Source organism: Babylonia areolata, chromosome 6, assembly GCF_041734735.1.
Source record: "Babylonia areolata isolate BAREFJ2019XMU chromosome 6, ASM4173473v1, whole genome shotgun sequence".
Classification (NCBI taxonomy): Eukaryota; Metazoa; Mollusca; class Gastropoda; order Neogastropoda; family Buccinidae; genus Babylonia; species Babylonia areolata.
In genome coordinates, this window is record NC_134881.1 from 42,268,961 (window position 1) to 42,293,273 (window position 24,313).

Below are 24,313 nucleotides of genomic sequence, written 5' to 3' on the forward strand. Positions count from 1 at the left end.
AACTTCCAGCAAGATAAACAAACTCCAAAACTGTCACCTGTTAACAAAACAAATCCAACAAAATCCACAAATAAACCTGTAACAAATGATAACCTGGCAGATAAACCCCGCCCCCAATCATGCCCAAGTACATACCAAGGGAGTGTACTCTATTCCAATAACACACCCTGTTTCACTTTGTTTGAACCAATCTCTGGGTCAGTTCACTTTGGAGAACATGCTGTTTGCCCACCTCCAGGAACATCTCATGAATATTAAAGTATTAGTAATGTGATAGTTTTATACAAGGAACAAAAAATACTTTATTATCTCTAAAAGAAAAAAAAAGGTTTTATAGAAGATGCAAGAATACTTTATTATCTCTCTCAAAAGAAACATATTTTTAAAACAGAAAGAAAATGTTGACATGATTGCTCATTTATGTCAGTTCTGTTACAAATATATTATGGTTTTACTAATCTTTAGAGTAAGAACTGGTCTTTTTCTCTGTGTGTTTTTTTTTTTTTCAGCTGTGTGTTTGTTTGCTACTATACTGTGGAATTTGCAAGAGTATTTTATGTTTATCCTAATATTCTTCTTCCAGTCATATACTGTGGAATTTGCTAGAGCATTGTGTGTTTATCCTAAAATTCTTTCTTTCACTCCAGTACTGTGGAATTTGCAAAACCATAGTGTGTTCATCCTAAAATCCTTTCCGTCACTCCGACACTGTGGAATTTGCAAGAGCTTGTTCATCCTGTAGTTCTTTCCGTCACTCCTATAATGTGGAATTTGCAAGAGCATTATGTGTTCATCCTAGAATTCTATGCTTCAGTTCAATACTGTAGAATTTGCAAGGACGTTTTGTGTTCATCCAAATATTCTTTCTTTCACTCCTATACTGCGGAATTTGCAAACGCATTATGTGTTCATCCTAAAATTCTTTCTTTCACTCCAGTACTTTGCAAAAGCTTTGTGTGTTCATCCTAAAATTCTTTGTCACTCCTACACTGTGGAATTTGAAAAAGCAGCATGCAAAATGCGAGTCCTACAAAACTGTCTGCAAGACAAACATGGAGGGGATATATGTAAGTATACATCCTAGTGAAATTCAACCCGATTTCCTAAACAGCACAGAAACATGGCAATCTCCATGATTTGTTAAACTGACAAACTATGCATGAGGAGGTCTTTTTTTTTTATTATTATGTCTTTTTAATCAGGAATATAAATGTCCCTCCACTGTCAATACCACAAATGCTGTGGCACATTTGGATGTTATTGTTGTGGTAAATTTGAAATGTAGCCATCCTTATGTTCCTCATAATTATTCCAATTAATTAAAGAAGAAATCACCAAAAATAATAACCAACATAAACATTTACGTTTTTCATAGTAATATGTCCACACTATCAGTTTCGGTGCACTGTCAGTTCAACAGTATCTGATCTGTTTCTTCCATCAAACAAAATCTTGATTATTGATGACAGTTAAAAGCCTCCCCATTGTCAGTTTGACAGCTAAAATTGCTCATTCCATATAAAAGATACAAAATTACAAACATAATATCAAGACAAGAAAAAAAAAATCAACAGACATTGGATACATAACTGTTTGTTGTACAAAATAATTACCATCAGCTGACGTTTTATCAGTAAAAGAATGACTTGTTTCTGTGCATAAAACAGAACCAATTGTATCATGATGATTACAATAAAATATTAGGCACTGTGTGGTAGTTATAATTTCAGAATATATTTTCTCTTTATGTTCCAACACCAAACATAGGCAATATTTTACAAAGATAAAAAAAAAAAAAAAAATCTCACATCCAACTTTACGGAATGCAATATACATCACATCATTTGATTTGAGAGTCCTCGCTGTCTTGCTTTTGCAAAAATTTACATGTGTTTGCACATGCAGGCACACCTACACTCCACACACTTGCACACAATACTGCGCTCAAACTCACTCTCTCTTTCACACAGTTTCAGGAATTAACTATTGAATGCATAGTAATTCTCCTGATCATCCTCACAAATCGCCTTTGCAAAAACAAAAAACAGCTCTATTTTCTTGTATCACCAAGCTGTTCTCAGCTCTGTCTCTTGTATAACCAAGCTGTTCTCAGCTCTATCTCTTGTATAACCAAGCTGTTCTCAGCTCTATCTCTTGTATAACCAAGCTGTTCTCAGCTCTATCTCTTGTATAACCAAGCTGTTCTCAACTCTATCTCTTGTATAACCAAGCTGTTCTCAGCTCTGTAACCAAGCTGTTCTCAGCTCTGTCTCTTGTATAACCAAGCTGTTCTCAGCTCTGTCTCTTGTATAACCAAGCTGTTCTCAGCTCTGTCTCTTGTATAACCAAGCTGTTCTCAGCTCTCTCTTGTATAACCAAGCTGTTCTCAACTCTACTGCTGGGGGCTTCAGCAACAGATCAAAGTCTTCATTTGATCTGATGACTGATTGCTGCAGTGCTGAAGCATCAAGTGCTGATTACCAAAATTATGCACGTTACTAGTAATCATTTTTTCCTTCTTTACACAGAAAAAACATAGGCCTGGCTCTTATCTTGTCTGATGAAGTAAGAGACAGAGCAGCTCCTTCATATTTTTTTTTTTTTTAAGCTACATATTTTGTCCTTACATGATTTCTTTTAAAAACCAACAACACCAAAGGTCAAGAATAGAAAAAAAAAAAAAAGTCTTCCATAGAGTCTGACACTGTCAAAAAAAAATTGACAACACTATTTGACAGAAACCAAACATGCACACACACACACACACACACACACATTCACACTAAAAGCCATCAAATTCCAAGCAATACAGTAAACTACTGCACAAAAACTTAAATATAAGTAAAATTTTAACAAATGAAAATATACATTACTTCATTGTAAGTACTCAGGCAATATTCTACATGTATAATATTTATATATATATACAATAAACTCAGATCAAATCATTGTTATCACAAAAAGATTCTCACCCAATTATTTGTAAGATATTTTCAAATTACGAGACGTACACATAAAACTCTTTGATTAGTTCCCTGATCTGATCAGTTGAGACCAAATTTTCAAGAGACATTGTGTTCAGGGTTAAATGACAATGAATAAGACAGGATCCAACAACAAGAAGGGGGGGGGGGAAACTAACTTTTCACAGCAAAAGTTAGAACACCATGGCAATATCATACCATCGACATGTGGTAAGATCAGTCAGCAGCCATCAGAAGATAAAGTAACTCTCCTGCTTCACTCGTACTCTGTTCAGTAGAATGTAAAGCAATGGATGGTGATTGTTTCCCAGTTATCACTAGCAACATGGTGCTTGGTTTAGTAAGTTCTAAGATCAACACAGCAATAGAAATAATAATGAGACGATATCAATATTCAAAGTTTACTTCAACAGTAGTACTGAATTTCTTTCGCTTTCCCTTTTCACCACTTCCTACACACACACTGACTATACTATACAGCTGTAGCAATTTGTTTGAACAAAACAAAAACAAAAAACTAGAGTAATGCTATGAACAATAAAATAAAATAAAAAAAGATACTATAACAAGAAATTTTAAAAACAATAATGTGCAAAAATTCAGTAATTAAGGGCATTCTAAAATCAGCTCAGCAACAAATCTAAATTTCACAAAATGCCTGTGGCTTAGATCTGACACTGTGACAGAATGGAATAGTCCTCACAGACAGAGGTCTGGTGTCTAAAGCTACCACAGTAAGTTTTACATATGACCTCCCTTCCAGAGAGCTTTCAGCAGATGCTGTTAGACAAGCACCAGTTTCACCAACACAGATGTCTGAAGCAAAGTCTCTTTCCATGGCGTGACAATGGAGGGGAAGTTGCTGGCAGAATCAAGGCAGCACTGTGGTATATGTGTCTCCTCTGCTTACAGCGCAGTGGTTGGCTTCAGATCCGCGTTCTGATATGTGTCATCTTCTGGTTCTGGAACCATTTTAAAAACAAGAAAAAGAGTTCAGGAACCAAATAAATAAACAGGACAAAAAAACTGTTTCAAATTTGTATCATTTTAGCGGTTAGAAAGCATAAGAACAGCAGTGCGTTAATAACACGTAAGCCCTCTTTCCTTCACATCTCCAAGATCAGTGCATAAGAACAGCAGTGCGTTAAGAACACGTAAGTCCTCTTTCCTTCACATCTCCAAGATCAGTGCATAAGAACAGCAGTGCGTTAAGAACACGTAAGTCCTCTTTCCTTCACATCTCCAAGATCAGTGCATAAGAACAGCAGTGCGTTAAGAACACGAAAGTCCTCTTTCCTTCACATCTCCAAGATCAGAAGGAGAATGTGTGGACCTTGATCAAAACAGAGTAAGCAGAAATCGACGCTTAGGTTCAAACAACCTGTGACAATGAATTATCAATGTGTGAGCAAGTCCGTTAAGTTCCTTCTGCACCATGTTCCTGTTCCACCTCCAGCTTTATCTGTCCCTAAAATGGAATCAACCCACAGTAAACATGACTCAAACAACTCATCACCTGCACTGACCTGCAAAGCACAACTGCTCAAAGTTCAGAGGAATCCAGATGAACACAGTATTAAATGGAGTCAATTATATGTTGAGATGTGTGAATGGACTAAAAACTTCTATTGCAACAATGTAATAGTAGCAGCTTCAAGGTAATGAATGTACACAACACATATCCTACATCAGTTTAGCATGGACTTGGTCTGGGTTGCATGAGCAAGTAACCTTGGCAGCACTGAAAGGGACTTTCCAAATATTCGCAAATTCCACAAACCTTGGCAGCACTGTTAGAAACTTTCCAAAATATACACAAATTCCACAGGCTTAGTACAATTCTGAATACAAAGCAAACTGCTCATGCCGCAGCAACCCAGCCCTACTAAAAGTGAACCAAATCAAATTAACGCAAAGAAACTGACAAGACAATGTTTTTCATCGACATTTTTATTTAAAAATTTTTTTTTTAAATACACAGCATACAGACCAAAAGTAAAACTGAAATATGCCATGTGAAACTGATATTAACATTTGAGTCAAACTTAACCCTTTCGCTGCCAGGAAAATAAGATTTAAGTGAAATCTATTTGCCAGGGTTTTTTCACAAAAAACGGGTATAAATTTTCAAAAAATTCTGTGCTCTTTGTTATTGGAGAAAGACCCATAAAAGTATATATTTTCTGAAAGGTAAATGAATAAAGAATACAAAACACATGCTGTTTTCCCATTTTATATATTTTTAGTGACATGCTGTTGTTTTGAAATCAGTGTTTTGTTTTTTGTCACATTTTCAACTTGTTCATTACAAACATTAGTCAGGTAATTTGCACAAAAACATCATATTTTCTGGACAAATGGATATCTGCAAACACAAAATCATACTAGAACAACCACAATATATATATTTTTTTTTTAAGAGATAGATACACAATACATTGTGACTTCTCCAAGTGATAAGATGGATGTGAGGCCACGCCCCCTCAGTCTCCACCCCCCCTCCTCCTCACCCCTCTCACACGGTCACTTGATTCAGTTCTCATCAGACCGCGTTGGCTGCGTGCCAAGACTATCGCTCTGCTGCTAATTCGGTCATCTGTCGTCTGCTATGATCTGTACAGCCGGCATCACTCACTGACAGTCGCATCGTGGCCACTCTCTTCATTATTCATTTATTTTCTATCAGATCGTCCTATAAATGTTCATCTCTATCTTCTCCTTCGAATTTACGCTTCAATTCTTTCTGAGCATCAGCTAAAGAAAGAAATCATGGTTGATTTAGTTCGTCACGATCGCATGTCTTGAGCACGGCGTCAGTCCGACATTTTGTTGAGCGAGCGAGGAGAGAAGTCAGGCAAACACTTGGACAGTGACCCAACCAAAACATTCAAATAAAGGACTGCTTCATGACGTAGATGGGGTTTCTAGCTATGAATAGAATCTAGAGAGATTCCCCAGGCTAAAGCTACCACTATTTTTGCCAAGGAAGTGAATGCAAACCAGGGAAAAGTCAGAATATTTCGATGACGAGTTATCTCGTCATGCAGGCAGCGAAGCATACATGCTTGCCATGACGAGTTATCTCGTCATGCAGGCAGCCTAGGGGTTAACAAAAGCATATGGTAAACAAAGACTAATTAACCCTTTCACTTCCAGATTTGTGATTTTTGCAAAAAAAAATCACAAACATTGAAATTATGCTCAACAGCTTTTCACTTTATAAAATGCAAAAAAAAAAAAGCATCAAAATCAAGCAAGAACTTGCTGAGAAATTGCTTGTTACACACATCAAGGCCATCACCATTTGCAAGGGAGGTAAGTGTGTGCAATTGAATGGCTGAACACCGGATTATGTGGATATATCCGCGGTCAGAAGTGAAAGGTTTAATGATCTCTCACACACACACACACACACGCATGCATGCACACACACACACACACACACACACACTCACACACACACACAATTTATCAGACTCTCAAGCTGAACTGCATGACAACAAAGAGACCCTGTAAACAACAGGTAAAACTGCCAGCTGTGCATACCAAAAGCCTGGTTGACATACACCTCTTCAGAACTGACGGTGTTGCCGTAGATGTTGTCAGGAGCGTTGCCGTAGACATTGTTGTCAGTTGTGTTGCCGTAGATGTGGTTCTCCTCCTCCTGCATGGCCTTTATCTTTTGCTCGATGATCACCTTCAGTGTGTCGTGGATGAACACGTACTGACCCTGCACCCCACACACAGACGAGTGGCTTTTACCGTTTGCTTTTTGCAACGGATATGTTCTTGCTTTTTTCTCTTACAGAAATGATTTGGGTACTAAAACATACAAGTTTTTGCATTAACACACACACACGCACACACACAAACACACACACACACAAGCACAAAATTCAATAAGTTGGGGGGGAAAAGGGAAACAATTCAGTTATTGAAAAAATGTGCATGCATGCAAAATTTTTGCACCAAAATCAATAAATTCTTCTTTTTCAGACAAGACAGAAAAATATACGGACTGATGTCCACATACACACACACATGCATGCACACATACACACACACACACACACACACACACACATGAGAGAGAGAACAAGACTGAAAACAACACACAGTCAACACACAGCCGACACACACCTCAGACTGCACCATGAGGGGTCTGTAGTGTCTCATGTTGAGCACCAGATTAAAGATGTCCACCTCATCATCCAGGCTGTGCTCCTCTACAAACTGCTTCAGGAAGTCCAGGGCGATGAACGTCCCTGTGCGCCCCACACCAGCACTGTACAACACAACAACACAGTACACATGTCAACAGTAAACACATAGCTATGCATTGTTTCACTCAGGGCAATAAATGTTCCTGTGCGCCCCACACCAGCACTGTACAACACAACACAGTACACATGTCAACAGTAAACACACAATTGTGCATTGCATCATTCAGAGCAATAAATGTTCCTGTGTGCCCCACGTCAGCACTTAACAACACAACACATCAACAGAACACGTATACATACGCATTATTCAGGCCAATGAAAGTCTCTGTGCACCCCATATCAGCACTGTACAACTTAAAAAGACATGTCAACAGTAAACACAAGGCAATAAACAAGCACCCCACGTAAGCATATGCAAATGAGTGGCTGGACACCGGATAATGCAGTTATCCCTAAACTACGGATATATCCATGGTCAGAAATCAAAGGCTTAAAGTTCAGAAAGAAAGAAATTATTTTCAACGAAAGGACTGCCGACAAATGGAGAAGGGCTATAAAATGAGGACAAGATGGTGGGGAAGGGTGTGGTGTCCTGCTTATACAGCACTGCAGCACACATGGCACACTTTGTCTTTTTTTTTTCCTGAGAACACCGCACAAATCTTGGTGTCTTTGGAACAATTTCCTGTCAAATCAAAGCAAGCATCTTAATAACAAATTCATGGTGTATTTTATATGCCATTTCTTGGTTTAAGAAACAAAATGCACCTTCAGGGATGTACATCCACACAGACAAAAATAGAACAAATGTCCTGACCCATCCAGATATAACAGGACATTTGTCTTCTTCATACGGACATGAATGGGACATTTGAGATCAATCAGTCAACTCATTTTTCCCAGGTCAAGTCTGAAGTTGTTGATAAGCTATCATAAAAAATGAACAATATTAACAGTATGTTGCAATAAGAATACACAGGTACTTGAAAAGACACTTCACTGATGAAATCTGAAATGAAGTTTAGAAAATGAAGAATATGAAAATTGAAATCTTGAAAATAAGGAATATAAGTTCTTGAAATCTTGAAAATAAGGAATATAAGTTCTTGAAAATGAAGAAAATAAAAATGAAGCCTTTCTCAATGTTTTCTCACCTTATGTCCCAGTCTGTCTCCCTTTTCCTGCCTCTCTGCTTCTCTGGACCATTCGTCAAAAAAACTATTTTGGAAAAAAAAGCACTGGTTCTGTTGACTTCTCATTTCCACTGGTGAGCGTTGTTTTCCCACTGGAAGACTTTTCAGCAACAAACTGGAAGGCCTCATTTGTGTTTTACCAAACTGACATTCGTTTGTTGCCTATGCAGTCACTGATACTTCATGATGGAAACAGCTGGACATGACTGTCCACAAGTATTGCAACCCCCAGCCCATGTTGTTCTCTGCTTTGCTGTGCCCCCACCCCCCACCCCCCCAACCCCCGCCCCCCCCCACCCCCTCCAGGACACTGACCTGCAGTGGACAACAATGGGCCCTTGCGAGGACCTGGCCTCTTGGCGAACAGTGCTGATGAAGTCCAGCACATCTTCAGACTGCAGGTTGGCCGAGTAGTCCTCCCAGCCCGGGATGAAGTACTGGACCACGCGCCGCATGTCCTCCTTCTGGTCCTCCTGGGGAACACAGCACCTGGTGACACTGCTGAACAGGTGACCTTGACACTCTCCATCCTCAATAAACACAACCTGGTGACACTGCTGACAGGTGACCTTGACACTCTCCATCCTCAATACACACCACCCTGGTGACACTGCTGACAGGTGACCTCAACACTCTCCATCCTCAATACACACCACCCTGGTGACACTGCTGACAGGTGACCTCAACACTCTCCATCCTCAATACACACCACCCTGGTGACACTGCTGATAGGTGACCTCAACACTCTCCATCCTCAATACACACCACCCTCGTGACACTGCTGACAGGTGACCGTGACACTCTCCATCCTCAAAACACACCACCCTGGTGACACTGCTGATAGGTGACCTCAACACTCTCCATCCTCAATACACACCACCCTGGTGACACTGCTGACAGGTGACCTCAACACTCTCCATCCTCAATACACACCACCCTCGTGACACTGCTGACAGGTGACCTCAACACTCTCCATCCTCAATACACACCACCCTGGTGACACTGCTGACAGGTGACCTCAACACTCTCCATCCTCAATACACACCACCCTGGTGACACTGCTGACGGGTGACCTTGACACTCCATCCTGAATACACACCACCCTGGTGACAATGCTGACAGGTGACCTCAACACTCTCCATCCTCAATACACACCACCCTGGTGACACTGCTGACAGGGTCACCTCAACACTCTCCATCCTCAATACACACCACCCTGGTGACACTGCTGACAGGTGACCTCAACACTCTCCATCCTCAATACACACCGCCCTGGTGACACTGCTGAACAGGTGACCTTGACACTCTCCATCCTCAATACACACCACCCTGGTGACACTGCTGACAGGTGACCTTGACACTCTCCATCCTCAATACACACCACCTGATGACACTGCTGGCGGGTGACCTCAACACTCTCCATCCTCAATACACACCACCCTCGTGACACAGGTGACCGTGACACTCTCCATCCTCAATACACACCACCCTGGTGACACTGCTGAACAGGTGACCTTGACACTCTCCATCCTCAATACACACCACCCTGGTGACACTGCTGACAGGTGACCTCAACACTCTCCATCCTCAATACACACCACCCTTGTGACACTGCTGACTGGTGACCGTGACACTCTCCATCCTCAATACACACCATCTGGTGACAATGCTGAACAGGTGACCTTGACACTCTCCATCCTCAATACACACCACCCTGGTGACACTGCTGACAGGTGACCTCGACACTCTCCATCCTCAATACACACCACCCTGGTGACACTGCTGACAGGTGACCTTGACACTCTCCATCCTCAATACACACCACCCTGGTGACACTGCTGAACAGGTGACCTTGACACTCCCCATCCTCAATACACACCACCCTGGTGACACTGCTGACAGGTGACCTAAAAACTCTCCACCCTCAATACACACCACCCTGGTGACACTGCTGACAGGTGACCTCGACACTCTCCATCCTCAATACACACCAACCTGGTGACACTGCTGACAGGTGACCTCAACACTCCATCCTCAATACACACCAACCTGGTGACACTGCTGACAGGTGACCTCAACACTCTCCATCCTCAATACACACCAACCTGGTGACACTGCTGACAGGTGACCTCAACACTCTCCATCCTCAATACACACCAACCTGGTGACACTGCTGACGGGTGACCTTGACACTCTCCACCCTCAATCTACGAATGTGTACAGTGCAGCAGTACTTCACACAGGTGTCAGCTCCTGCAGATCACTTTCAAAGTATTCAGTGACAAAGTATACTGTTTCCTCAGGGGGAAGGTGGCAGAATGGTTAAGATGCTCATCTGCCTATACAAAAGTCCATGAGGGTTTGGGTTCCAATCCAGTCTCGCTCTTTCTCCCAATTTTTGACAGAAAATTTAAACTCAGCATCTAGTCATTCAGATGAGAAGATTAACCAAGGGTCCTGTGTGCAGCACACACTTGGCACACTGAAAAACGAACCCATTGGCAATGAGTGTGTTGTCCTATGGCAAAATTCTGCTGAAGAAATCCACTCTAATCGAAACACAAATGTATATATGCATGCACTCAAGGCCTGACTATAAGCTTTGGGTTATGCAGCTGGTCAGGCATCTCCCTAACAGATGTAGTGTGGCATATATGGAGTTGTCCAAATGCAGTAATGCCTCCTTGAGAAACTAAAACTGTGGTGTAAAGGGAGCAATTGCAAGCTCTTTTCTCTGGTCAGTATGTTATATTTTCAGAGTGACTAGTTTGCCAGTTGTGTGGGTTAAAGAAAGAAAATCTAAATCTGAATGAGCAATGTTCATGATACTCTAAACCAATATTGCACTGTATGCTCCACATTCAATATCACTCACAGCATATCTAAAAAGAGAACATACTCTCCAAGGACATTACGACAAGTGAAACTTCAGTAGCGTGATGTCTGTCAATGATAAACAGTAAAAGCACACATCGACAAATCCATTATTTTCTGGTTCTTACGGATCTATTCACAACCATGCACGTGTCCTCTGCATGAATGTGTATGCATGACAATGTGTATGAGGGTGGTTTTAATTTCTGCACTGTTATTAATTTTTGCTGTTTGGTCTTAACTGCATGAGAAGTTTTAAACACAAACAGCCAAGAGGGCTCATAATGACCCTGCACAGCAGTTCCACCACTGCAGAGGACAGACGTACCTTGTGGAGAGTGAAAGTGCGGATGGTGTACTTGTTCAAGGTGGACGATGTCGTCAGCTCCACAATGATGTCATCGTACTGTAATGGGGCATGCAGCTCTCCAGGCCAGTACATGTCCACTTTGGGCTGCAAGCACACACACACACACACACACACAGCTAAACAAGAGTGTAGACATAAAGTGGGTACATGAAGAGGAAAAAAGAAAGGTAAAGATTAGAAGTGGCAGTGACCAAGAAGTTATCGTCTAATGTCAGAGCTGAAACTAGCTTCTGGAAAGTTTACACACTTACTTACATGTGCATGTATGCTTGCATACACCACACATATACACACACACCACACTACACACACACACACATGCACGCATCCCCCCCCCCTCCTTGCCCCCCCACCCCCAACCCAGTCCCCCTCATCCTCCCCCCCACACACACACAACCTACCCTTCCTCTCTCCTGCAGGTCAGACAGCATGACGATCAAGGATGATTTCTGCTCCCACATCATCCTCCAGAAGTCAGAAAACGTCGCCACCATAGGCCCCTGGGTGGCAATGTACTCGCGCTGTGATGTGTAACCCTGAGCAGAAAGTCAAATCAACATGAGAAGTTCCTTCATATAATACCTCTCTTCTGTTAGCGTACTGTTTCGGCTTAAGTATTCGTCAACACACAACATTAGTCCAATTAAAACAAGGTGGGTTGTCTGTGTGGCCAAGGTAAACTTTAACAAATTCATTTTTATCTGGAAATAAACAGTCAGTATCAAAGATGGACTCCACATACAGAAATAAACATTCTTTCCACTCATACAAATTTTAACTTGAAAGTCTTCCGATTTAATACAGATTTCCAGATTGTGAACATTTAATTTTGTTTAGTCTCCGGTTTATTTCTTTTTGCATCCAGAGCCACAAGATGTGATTGGGTCTTTTCTGCTTTGATGCCAGAATGTGTAGTTGAAAGATAGCCTGACATTCTATTTCTTAAAAAGAAAACGAAATTATGAACAGAACACACAGTATAAGTTACAACACACCACTGACATATTTACTGCACACAAATACTTTAGAGAACATGAGTAAAAGATGCCAGTCATTTCATCTGTACATCTTTTCCATTCACTATGATGTATTGGAATGTCATTTGTGCAATGCTGTTACCTGCAGTTATTAATATCATTATGAGTCTATCAGTTTTTGCTTGTTTGTTCATTTGTTTGGATACAGGTATTCACTTTTTTGCTTATTATTTCACTATTCCTTAGCGGTATTCACTTTTTGCTTATATTTCACTATTCCTTCTTTGACTGGTTGATCTAAAAGCAAACTGGACTTGACCAAACAAAAAAAATTAAGAGGGTACTGACTTAACTAGAACAGACAATGAAATTTTTAGTAGGAAGCTGCAATCGAAGGCATCCATTGCCTCTATTTTTTTCCTTTTTTTTTGTTTTGTTTGTTGTTGCTATTTTTTGGGTGTCTTTTTGTGTGTGTGTGTGTGTGTGTGTTTTTTGTTTGTATTTTTGCTGCCCCATCATTTATCCTATGTCAGAGGCATTACCCCACATTCCTGTGTTAACAAAAAATGTGTAGAATGTCCTCTAAATGAAAAATATATAAGATGTTTTATAATTTTACAGGCAGACTTTCTCACAAACATCCACCAATAAAACAAAGAAGGCATTAGTCTACAATGTGCAAAGATAATTGTGAACATACTTTCCACTTCACTGTATCTGATTTGTACAGGTACACAGTCACAGTGATAACTGAATAAAGCTTGACGTTTCTGCTGATGTTAGTTTCATTGTTTGGTTTTTGTTGGCTTTGTGGGCGTGGAGGGTGGGGGGGGGGGGGGGGGGGGCTTTAATTGCCATGCAGGGTTTCATTTTTCACACAAGGTAATGATGATGGTCATTGAAAATGTTGCATGCAATTAAACATGCTCCCTTATCACATCCTACCCCTTCCCCAGTTTCCTTTACATTATTGGTTTATGTACAGCTGAAAGGAACAGCAAATCTTTAGAACCACTCCACAGATATGTAATACCATACCATACTGCATTGTCCTGGGTGTTCATCTGCAATATAAACTTTAAAAATTTACCCTTCCTATCATCCTACCAGAACATATTCTTTTATTCTCTTATTGACTATTGACCACTTTTTGTCTTCCCAGATAAATAAAACTGGCACTATATGCCAGTAAGAGCCATTTATGCTTGTAATTTGAACACTATTTCAATGTGCTTAACTGCATCAGTGTCACCATTTGAATGTGGTATGTGCAAACAGTCAAAATCCTCCAGCAAAGAATTCATAATATGACACACTGACTGACTACATGTCACTTACAGGGATGTAGTTGGCATTGATGAAGTCTGTGGTGACATCGTCATCATCTGTGCTCAGTTTGACACGTGAGAAATCATCTGAAGAAGAACCAGGAAGGTCACGCTACTATATGTGTCAGTTTACTGGATGTAACAAATATGATCTAATACAGACATTCTGAGCTTCACTCATGCATGTTTCTTGTTCATCATAATAATAATAATGGGGGTGGGGCAGGGAGTGGGGAACGAACTGTAAAGTGCTTTGAGCAGTATTTCTGGAGAAATGCGCTATATAAATGTCCATTACTATTATTATCATTATCAATACAGACACTTTGAGCTTTATGCATGCAAGTTTCTTGTTAACAATAACACTAACCTAGGGCATTATTTATTATATGCATTCTTGTCATGACAATACACAACTCCTGTTGAATATTACTCATTCATAACGCTAGTGTGAAAATATTATTGATCATACTCTTCTTGTAACACTTCACAACTGCTCTTCTTATGCTACGTATTTTTTTGTGATATTACACTACTCTTGAAGCACCCCACTTCTTTCAACATCACAAACTTTTTGTAATACTGCCCACTTAACAAAAACACACAGTTCTTGTTTCAACACGATCAACTAATATATGCAAATAATGAAAATTTCATGTGATATTCCCTCTGCTTCATACATTTTATTCTTGAGCACAGTTTTCTCAAACAGGCTAAACAATATCAAGAGTACATTTTGCAGCTTTTGGATAGTGACATTGTTTACCCATAATATGCAATTGTATCACACAATGTGAGACAAGTTTCACTACTTCCAGATGTATGGTGCAACAATCCTTTCATCTGCACAATCTCCATTCCAGATGTGTTGAACAACAGTTAATTTATCCAGAGTTGGGAAGAGACTTTGAACCTGTGACAGCATTAACATACCTCATGTAGAAGTGTTTCTTTTTCTCATTTTGACTGGCAATATAAGAAGACAAGTTCAACACCTTAGAACCTACTTATTTACTTATTCACCGATGAATTTTCAACGCAATAAACACATGCTGCAGACCAACACACTAACAGGGGTGACAGCAGCAGAAGTAATGATTTTGCCCTATATGAAATGTCATTTTGTACAAGTACGACACTGCATTTTGTTAAAAAAAATATATTGGAAATAACCCTAAACAAAGAACTGAAACAAAAAAAAAACCACCTTACTACACAAAACATGATTTTAAACAGACAATGTGTGAAAGTAAATGCTAATGCAGATAAAATGTGATTCACTGAAGGTGGGGTCAAAGCCAGTGCACGATAAATAGAATCAGAGACAGCACAGGTTTAAAAAACGGCAACATCACAATTCTCTCCACCCCTTGCGGGATGCAGGAAAGGGAAAGAAGGTCACCAGAAGCAGCAGACTCACATGGCAGAATGTTGACATAGCGATTTTTCACTTTGTTAACGTCCAGCACAGATGCTTCCTGGGAATGCTTTGCGGATCTTTCTTGGATATCCTGCACACACACACACACACACACACACACACACAGTGACAGACATGTAAGTTAAGGTTTGATTTTTGCATGTACTTTCAAATACAAAATAGAGGTAGCAAAGAATTTACCAACCATTATGACGGCAGTGGTTGAAACAAGACATTGAGGACTGGGAGGTTGTGGGTTCAAACCCCATCACAAGTCCACTAACAACAGTGGGGTACCCCAGCCCTGAACAAATCCGACCCAGAGTGAGCATAATGCAGGAATCTAATGGGAAGCTGGGGACCACTCCTTCATGTGCCCCCCCTTCACAGATCTGCCTTCCATGGTACTGTTCAGATCTCCTGACCGCTGTGTCTTAACTCTCTCCATACGAACGGCGAAAGAGACGACGTTAACAGCGTTTCACCCAAATTACCATCATCAAAATATTGCATGTGGAAGGCTCTTATACTGAAGAGGTGAATGTTGACAAAGAATACCACAATTCTGATGATGGAAGCTAAAGGTTGGTTCATTCAGACACCCACTGGACATCCGAGGGGTCTGTGTAGAGGAGAAGAGAGGACTGGCTGTACTGAGTGAGTTAAGGCCTGGCTGACAGCATGTTGTGTTCCTAAAGGAGATGTACAAGATACAGCCCTGTTACATTGTCCCAAAGTAAAATGGGTCCCCCACAACATTGTCACTGATCTCAAGTCAGTGAAGAAAAGAAATGTGGTCTCAGATTCTGAGGTCCTCCATAAACCATTCTCATGATCACTTCAGTTTTGTGTTTTTTTCTCCTGTTCCACTCCCCTAGTTGAGCAACCTAGCCAGTCGTCTGTGACCTGTCATTGTTACAGTACAGGGCCTCCTCTAACCTGTGGCCTCATGGTGATCAAACTTTGATTGATTCCTGTGCTGGGACTGTCGCAAAGCAAGCCTGGATATGGCAACCACCTTTAGTTCCAATTCTGGACTATACATACATATTTAGTACTTGAACGCTATTTTCATTTTGTACATCAAACTGGTGTATTAAATGGAAAAGTATATCATGCAACAATTGTGCTCTGGCGCTCAATGGTTGATAGAAATGTCTAATAGAAAAATGTCCACTGATGCCTGTATTGCACGACTCGTACCAATGGAATCACAATCATCACTAAGAACTTTGAATCAGAACACATGCTGTGGCTGTGTAGGGGCTGGGTGTGTGTGCAGGATATCACTGTTTTCAGAGTATTAACATGGACACTGACCTGATTTCAGATATATATATTTGATGTACAGATGGATGTTAAAAGCTATGTGACCATAAAAGAGATGTCACCAAAAAATAAGACGCTATGGATTACATGTTGACCCCATTACAATCACCATAAATAAAACACTATGGATTACATGTTGACCCCATCACAATCACCATAAATCAGACACTATGGATTACATGTTGACCCCATCACAATCACCATAAATAAGACGCTATGGATTACACGTTGACACCATCACAATCACCATAAATCAGATACTATGGATTGCATGTTGACCCCATCACAATCACCATAAGTAAGACGCTATCGATTACATGTTGACCCTATCACAATCACCATAAATAAAACACTATGGATTACATGTTGACCCCATCACAATCACCATAAGTAAGACGCTATGGATTACATGTTGACCCCATCACAATCACCATAAATAAGACACTATGGATTACATGTTGACCCCATCACAATCAACATAAATAAGATGCTATGGATTACATGTTGACGCCATCACAATCACCATAAGTAAGACGCTATGGATTACATGTTGACCCCATCACAATCACCATAAATAAGACGCTATGGATTACATGTTGACACCATCACAATCACCGTAAATAAGACCTACGGATTACATGTTGACACCATCACAAGCCAGAAAAGAAAAGATTCTATAGCCTTAATTTCAGTCTGAAAATTACAGTAGTTATGTGGGACAAGGAGTACCTAAGGTGGGGCTGGCTAAACATGCAATTTACCTCAAACTCCTCTTGAAACAGCAGATTGGAATCCTTGTGCAGACGTTCCAAATGTGCTGCAAAGGCCTTCAGTGGGACAGGTTTGCTGTTAACATGCACAGAAAAGGACTAAATTAAGGACACATGATAAAACTTAATCAGTTATCCATGCACTTATACACACAGCTTGAAGCCCAGATGACCATGGAGGCTATCTGAATACTGTCAATAAGTACAAAAAAAGCAAACAATATTCAACATCTTTACGCCAAAAAGAAAACACCATCAATACATCCAATCCACAATCCAAGTCATACCCTGACAGAAAACAAGTAGCAAACACTACTTTCAACGGCGGACTGAAATAAAACCATCAATATTACACACACACACACACACACACACACACACACACGCACGCACGCACACACACACACTCACACAGATATATATAGATATATATATGATGCACATGAAAACCATACACAAAGACTAAAATAGCTAAAAAGTAAACTCAATATCTGTGGTGGAAGAAATGAGAAAGTAACAGAAACAAAAGGTGAAAGAAGAAAAAAAAACAAAAAAACACTGCTATAAAACTAAACAAAAGGTGACATTTCTTGCGGACAACATCCAAAATGCAAAAACATTTTTCTACCTTAATCTATGGTCACTGACCTCAATCCACACACGTACGCACGCATACACACACACACACACACACACACACACACACATTCACATGCAAATCAAAGCCACTGGAAACAGAGCTACTGCTACACACACACACACACAATATAAGACAGTGAATGAGCATCAGGTGGAGGGAGATCAACATACTCATGTACAGATTTTCAACAATCATCAACCACCACGTTCAAAACAGAAACAGCGGTTTTGCATCTCATGCACACAAGCAGAATCACAAAGTACCGTCTTACACACAATACAGGCAATATCAAGATAACACTGACATGAGGAAAGTGCATTCAGGACAAATGACATATTTCGTGAAGGCACATGCAAACTTGTACACCTGTGAGCACATGCCAGCACGCATTCTCATGCAGAATCCAGGTTACTGCAAATTCATAATGACATCATATCAATCAATAATACAGGAGAACGATAGAAAAGAATCCACATTCAGCTTGCGAGGCTTCAGCTGAGCAGGCACTCTGACAACACTGTTCTGACCTGCATGAAGTTAGCCAGGTTTTTTGCAATGATTCACACCACAGCTTCATCCATCATTTCAACTTCATCCTGTTACTACCATACAGCTGATTGTTGTAACCCAGTGTGTTGGGGATATTCACAATCATGAGGAGAGAGAAAAAAAAGAAATTGTTTTGCATCCTTCAAGTGTTGTTTGCAATGACTGAAAAATCCTTGTCAAGTGCTGGAAATAATCCTGGCTGTGAAGACAGTTTCAGGCAGCAACAGTGCTGTAAATGGCCAGTGGTTCAATGGACTGTCAGGCAGCAACAGTGCTGTAAATGGCCAGTGGTTCAAAGGACTGTCAGGCAGCAACAGTGCTGTAAATGGCCAGTGGTTCAAAGGACTGTCAGGCAGCAACAGTGCTGTAAATGGCCAGTGGTTCAAAGGACTGTCAGGCAGCAACAGTGCTGTAAATGGCCAGTGGTTCAAAGGACTGTCAGGCAGCAACAGTGCTGTAAATGGCCAGCGGTTCAAAGGACTGTCAGGCAGCAACAGTGCTGTAAATGGCCAGTGGTTCAAAGGACTGTCAGGCAGCAACAGTGCTGTAAATGGCCAGCAGTTCAAAGGACTGTCAGGCAGCAACAGTGCTGTAAATGGCCAGCAGTTCAAAGGACTGTCAGGCAGCAACATTGTTGTAAATGGCCAGCAGTTCAAAGGACTGTGACACCTGTATCCAGCCATGTGTAAAGCTGGTACCAATTTGCTCTTCAGAGGTCTGAGAACAAGAAGTACAAAATTAATATAAGTGGGCTGGCTGTTGCAATGATCCTTTTCTGATGGGACGCAACTCTGGGGCTTGAAGAAATCTGGAGCATAAAAGTGAAAGGAGATGAGGTCACATCATGTCAACACGTCAACAAACAGTGAAACTGAAAACATGTACAAACTGAGGCGTGAACTTCATGTTGTGACAGAGGTGTAGAAGGCGCAAGACAACAAGGTTTCTTGGTTTCTTTCAGACCACACAAACCACATGACAGCTCTTTCAGATTGCTTTCCAGGCAAAAAAAAAAAAAAAAAAAAAAAAATCACACAGATTAAAAGAGGAAACAAACTGCTGTGTGCTCCAACAATCTGAGACAAGGCCACCGTCATTCTGCGTGCTCAAATCCAGTGGTCTACACGACAGGTTAACAAGCAGGTCACAAGAAGGTCATGCATGCACGTCACCCAGTCCTGAAGACTGAAGAAGCACAGGCGCCAAAGACAGACCAGCAAAGTCTCTGGTCCAACAGCCTCCAGCATCACAGGAAAGACAAAGCGCTGGCCACAAGAAAGACAGGGCGGGGGGGAAGAAGAGCAGGCTCCATGCCAGTCATCAGGAAAAAGACCACCATTCTTTTTACTGTCGGTTCACAGACGTCAAATCTCTCATACCCCAAAGTGTCAGTGACAGTGGAAAAGCTGTGAGTCGCCCAACTGACAGGCTCATCTGTCAGCAGAGACTGGTAACACCTGGGGGGAGAAGATGGCAGAAGTTTTCTCAGATGGGAAGGAGGCAAGCATGTGGCAGTGAGGCCCCTCCTGCTTGGCGACTGACCCATTCTGAAATGGACCCGTTTTAGGTCTGTGGATTCATGGTTATTCCATGTGACAAGTGTCTGGTTTCATTCACACGGGTCACACTGAATACATGTGGACTGAGAAATAAGGTGGCAAGACCTGCAAGCACTGGATTATGTAAGTACAGAAAACCCAGACATAACCTGGATAGATGTAATACTCTTATCTGACTCTGCCCAGCACATGAAAGCAAATAAACATACCTCCTGCACAGACTGTTTCAGTCGCCAGCTGTCATCTCCATCTTAGAGTCTTTTAACCAACTTACAGCAAGCAGTGAAAGAGAACTGTGAAACACCACAGATGATTGGTCAGTTAAAAAAAAAAATTTTTAAAAAGAAGTAAAGGTAACGTAAAAGGAAGTGGCTTTAATGGAAGACAACTGATATCCGATTAACCAATACATAACTCCAAACGATGAATGCTGACAGCACGGGTTTACCAGTAGAGGCAACACTAGTCGACAACATGTGTGTACCACTGGAGGTGATACTATTCAACCAAACTATTAGAGAAGCTTTCCAACAAGCTCTTCTCTGTCCTGAACCACACAAAGTCATAATAATGACATTTGGTGAAATGTCAGTCCGTCACCTTTTGCCTCAATATCATGCTGCCTTGGTCTTTGAACTGGATGTGTCATTTTCACTGCATTATTTGACGGCAGATGAAGCAAGCAGAACTGTGATCGCTCAACAATTACCATGGATGCTCAACCCAGTACTTCTAACAGAATTCATGCTTAACCCTTTCAGCCCTGAGTTCCTGAGCAATTTTAACCCTTCTGCTTGAGCTCCTGAGCCAAAATTTGCAAATAATTGGTATTAAACCCTTTGAGCCCTGACCACCGCTTTACCAGTTGCAGAGAAAAATGACATAATGCCCAGCCACCAGCTGAGTGGTGCATAAACACTTGAAGCGTGCAGAGTCTCAACCTGGCCCATCAGGGCAGAAATCAGGGACAAAACATGCGAGAAAACAACTGTACACAACGTAGCAAGTAATTGACATACTTGATGATTTATCGGAAGTAGAGTATGACAATGATTACTCTGATAGTGAGGTGGAATTCGAATCAGATGATTTTGCTACAGATAGTGATGTTGAAAATGAATCTGAGCATGCAGAATCAGTTGATCAAAGGAGGCGTGTCAGGCTGAGACTCTGCACGCTTCATGGTAGAAATCGATCTTTTTTATCCAAAGCACATGCACAAAACACAGTGAAAAGGCGCGGCAATGTTGGTACTACATTCGCTGACGTCAGAATATTACGGTTTTTCTGATTGGCTCTTCAATATAAGTCAACCAATAGCAAAACACGACGCAAGTGTTTACGCACCACTCAACCGGTGGCCATGCATTATGCCACCCCTCCCCACCACCGGTAAAGCAGTGGTCAGGGCTCAAAAGGTTAATGCACTGACTTGTTAAAACTTATTCAACCCAAATGATGAAACCGACAACAGCAGCATTGACAACAAGGAACTAAGCCTTGCATGGAAAAGGCAGTGTGTCACTGCTTGTAACCAGTCAACAAATATAAAACCGAATATAATTCATCTTCACAAGAACTACACAAAATATGCAAGAATCTCTTTTCATTAATATATCTTAACCAATTCTGGAGAGTTCAAAGCCTCAGCAGGTTTCCATGGCATATTGATGCAAAAAAAATGCAGAAAATATATTGTTTTTCCTCCAAATTATGTGTGGGCACATCTGGAAATACTGTAGAAGTTAGTTCCCTTGCCTTACAGATTATGTGTCTGTAGGAACGTGAAAACAGCTTTAATGAGGCAGATCGTGATGGCAGAGCAATGTTCAGGTACACAGCTCATTGAGTTAAAAAAAAAAACACACAAAGAATCAACAAGATTGACAGAGTGGTTCCAAAGATACAGCATAATGTCTAAGTCAGCCTCTTCTACAGACAGTTTCCAGCTATGCTCTGGTTATGGTGACCTGGCTTCAGACCTGGCAAGCTGACTGAAAGAGAAGTGGTGTTAGAGTCATGATTTTGTTTCTGGTTTGTTTGGGGTTTTTTTGTTTTGTTTTTTTATTGTTGTTGTTTGTGGCTGTGACTCCCGCATGCACTCATATGTGCAAGTGGGTTTTTCAGTGTACGACTGTTTTTACCCCACCATGTTGGCATACTCTGTTTTCAGGGGAGTGCAGGGGTAGAGGCGTGCATGCCGGGTATGTTCTTGTTTCCATAACCCAACAAACACTGACATAAATTACAAGATCTTTAACATGCATATTTGATCTTCTGCATGCAAATACACACAAAGAGGGTTCAGGCACTAGGAGGTCTGCACATCTGTTGACCTGGGAGACTGGGAAAAGTCTCCATCCTTTACCCCACCAGGTGCTATAACCGGGTATCCAAACTCGAGACCCTCAAATTGAAAGTTCAACGTCTTTTAACCACTCAGCTGTTCTTCCCATCAAAATTTCAAAGATTCAAAAAGGATGCTCCAAGAAGTACAACGCTGAACTGTAAACAAAGCAAGCTGTGACCAGCATACATTCCTGAAGGACAACAGACACCATTGCTTGCTTTGGCTGGAATCCAGCACTGTGTTTCTCTCATTCTCTCTTGCCTTGACTACTGTAACTCGCTATTGTCTGGTTTGCCTGCTTCATCCATTCAGTCCCTTCAGCACATACAAAACTCTGCTGCCCGACTTGTCCTCAGAAAGAAAAGATCTGAGCACATCACTCCTCTTTTGCAACATCTCCACTGGCTCCCTGTCTCACACAAAATAAAGTACTCTATGCTACAAATGTATTCACAAATCAGCCCCTTCCTATCTCTGTGGCTGCCTTCACCTCTACACTCCATCTCGCTCACTATGATCAGCTTCGGATCCACTCTATTTACACATACCCAGATTCAAACTCTCAACTGTTGGCCGCTGTTCTTTCTCTGTCTCTGGACCTTGCAATTGGAATGAACTTCCTCTTTCGCTTCGTCAAGTCTCCACACTCAGCTCTTTCAAGTCTGGCCTTAAAACCCACCTCTTCCCAAAATAGCCTCCCTTCCCTGCCTCTTCCTTGTCTTCAGTTTCTCCAGTTTTAGATTAATACATGCGTGAGAATGACTGGTGCGAAAACACTTTGATTTGTCTATGCACAAGATTCAGCGCTATATAAATACCATTATTATTATTATTATTATTACCTCCCTTGACAACCCTCCACCTTTTGTCATGACCTTCTTTAATCAGGCGCCGGTTTTCTTTCAAATCAAGCCACATTGTTTCATGTTATCCTTCTACACTCAGTCCTTTGTTTGAGCTGGCTGTGAAAACTCCTGAGATGGAAATGATGGCTGATGAGAATTACCAGATCAGAAATATCAAGTGTCTTTTGCATAAATGAAAATGCTCTCTGGACTAAAAAACAAAAAAACAAAAAACAAAAACAACAACAACAACAACAAAAAGATGATTACCGTAAAGTTCAGTCTATAAGCCGCGACTTTTTACTCCAGCTTCAACCTCTGCGGCTTATACAATGATGCGGCTTATTTGAGGATTTTAACGATCCCGGGAGTGTCACGTTCTCGTCTATTCTTAGCTGCCCTTCAACTCACCAAAATCATGATTTCTGTCCATTAATTTTTGGATGAGCTTCAGGATAGTGTGCTAACTGTTCACATTTTATAAATCAAATCCGCACACATTAAAGCCTTCAGATCAGCATTCAGTTCTACTCTGCTCAAGCGTACACCCTCATCATGCCGAAAATGCAACGTTATGCCTTCAAATTGAAGGCGATCGACGTAGCAGACGACAGTGCATGTGATGAACCAGCAGCGACCTCCAACTTCATGCTCATGAAGCGAAAGCGAGGCTGAAGTCAGTGACAAGATGGCGGAGGAAGCTGTACTGGTGCTCTTCAACTTGGACACTGAAGACGAAGGAAGATTTCAGTGGATTCAGTGAGCAGGATGACGTTGAATAAATGTGACTATCCCTAAATTATGGATCTTATTTTCGTTGTGTTTATTTATTATTTTTTGTGGCACTAGCAGTATTTTCGCTTGCTTTTCTTTGTGTTGTTCCCGCTTGTGTTTATTTCATC

General features: G+C 41.1%; 2 protein-coding genes across 3 annotated transcripts in view; both read right to left on the reverse strand.

The window, feature by feature from the left end:
* LOC143283533 (uncharacterized) overlaps window positions 1-24,313 on the reverse strand; it is a 325,230-nt gene that overhangs the window by 233,847 nt on the left and 67,070 nt on the right. The gene's annotated exons all lie outside the window — the stretch shown is intronic.
* Window positions 1-24,313, reverse strand: part of LOC143283031 (uncharacterized) — a 55,703-nt gene that overhangs the window by 698 nt on the left and 30,692 nt on the right. Inside the window, exons 17-26 of one of the 2 annotated variants that reach the window (XM_076589028.1) lie at window positions 20,037-20,204; window positions 17,460-17,544; window positions 15,370-15,460; window positions 13,960-14,036; window positions 12,046-12,180; window positions 11,603-11,728; window positions 8,716-8,873; window positions 7,125-7,269; window positions 6,531-6,714; window positions 1-3,946 (exon numbers count right to left, since the gene is read on the reverse strand). The exon at window positions 1-3,946 is cut by the window's left edge and continues 698 nt beyond it. In XM_076589028.1, the coding sequence (XP_076445143.1) occupies window positions 3,891-3,946; window positions 6,531-6,714; window positions 7,125-7,269; window positions 8,716-8,873; window positions 11,603-11,728; window positions 12,046-12,180; window positions 13,960-14,036; window positions 15,370-15,460; window positions 17,460-17,544; window positions 20,037-20,204 (1,225 nt within the window). In that variant the 3' untranslated portion in view covers window positions 1-3,890. The remainder of the gene's footprint in view (window positions 3,947-6,530; window positions 6,715-7,124; window positions 7,270-8,715; window positions 8,874-11,602; window positions 11,729-12,045; window positions 12,181-13,959; window positions 14,037-15,369; window positions 15,461-17,459; window positions 17,545-20,036; window positions 20,205-24,313) is intronic. The other variant, XM_076589029.1, reaches the window with a different exon arrangement.